The sequence below is a fragment of the Austrofundulus limnaeus genome, unplaced genomic scaffold (assembly GCF_001266775.1).
Source record: "Austrofundulus limnaeus strain Quisiro unplaced genomic scaffold, Austrofundulus_limnaeus-1.0 Scaffold8, whole genome shotgun sequence".
Taxonomy (NCBI): Eukaryota; Metazoa; Chordata; class Actinopteri; order Cyprinodontiformes; family Rivulidae; genus Austrofundulus; species Austrofundulus limnaeus.
The window spans coordinates 3,034,726-3,035,899 of record NW_013952410.1 but is presented as its reverse complement, the minus strand read 5'-3'; the positions used below and the strand labels follow the sequence as shown (position 1 = coordinate 3,035,899).

At 36.1% G+C, this 1,174-nt stretch overlaps 1 protein-coding gene across 1 annotated transcript in view; it reads left to right on the top strand.

Annotated features, from left to right (window-relative positions):
- The window catches only part of clcc1 (chloride channel CLIC-like 1), a gene marked incomplete at its 5' end in the record, with an annotated part of 14,731 nt that overhangs the window by 5,965 nt on the left and 7,592 nt on the right, over positions 1-1,174 (top strand). The window contains 1 exon segment of the mRNA XM_014000221.1: positions 612-709. Within this exon segment, the coding sequence (XP_013855675.1) occupies positions 612-709 (98 nt within the window).

Sequence of the window (1,174 nt, the reverse complement as noted above, 5' to 3'; positions counted from 1 at the left end):
CTTTGTATGTATGGATCACTTGGGTTACTGACATCTGGTGAAAATTTCATGTCATTAGCACCTCTAGTAATATATTTATTTACTGAGAAAAATGGTGACATGTTCAATACTTATTTTACCCGCTGTATGTTGAAGTGTCCCTGGGCAAGATACTGAACCCCCACTGCCTCTGATGTGTGCCCTATCAGTGTATGAATGTGATTTAAAGCACTGACTAGACTCTCTAGAATGATTTATGTAGATTAGCTTTGTAGAGGGATGCAGTAGAGTTCTGTTTGAATGGATAAATGAGAACACAGATTATATTGTAAAGCTCTTTRAGTATCCTGGTTGGATAGAAAGGCACTATATAAGTACAGTCCATTAATCATTTATACCTCCACCATAGTTTTGTGAAGTTCATCCTGAGTGCTAAACATGAGTGGTTTAGTGCCATAATGTTAAATTGTGGGCAAGGCACTCAGTTTATTGATCGTTAACTTCCATCAAACACACGTTTTATTTCGCACTCTCACAATCCAAACTCTTATTGGCTTTGATAAACATTAATACAAACTGTACTATGTGCGTGGTTTGTGTGACAAAGCTGTATGACATATTTTTTTCTGCAGAGTGGTACAGAACTACCTGGACTCTTCAAGATGATCCATGTGAGGAGTACTATAAAGTCCTCCTTATTAACCCGCTCCTTCTGGTACCCCCAAACAAGGTAGGTCCTTCAGTTAGCAAGTGTTGAGTCCCTGTTCAGGCTGTACACAAATCTGCCTCAGTTTTAAAAAATACCTGCATTTACTGTGGAGACAGTTAATAATGAATGAATTTTTATTTGTGAGGACAATGTGCAATCAAAACATAAACATAAAAAATTTGATGCATTGCACCAGATTTAGCCGAAGGCTAGTTTACATCTGCAGTCCTCCTAATAATAAAAAAAAAACAGCATCCAACAATAATAAAAACAAGAAAAGAAAATAACAGAGAAATAAAAACAGTACAAAATAAAACATTTTGCAATCAACAATAAAAATACTCAAACACCCCACCCCACTCCAAACACAATTAAAAAGTTATATCACTAAACATTCAACAAAAAACCCGCAACTCCTCCAAACCTAAAGCAAACTCTAAAATCGATTACCCAGTGCAATTCAGTGATTGCAACACTGAGTAGATT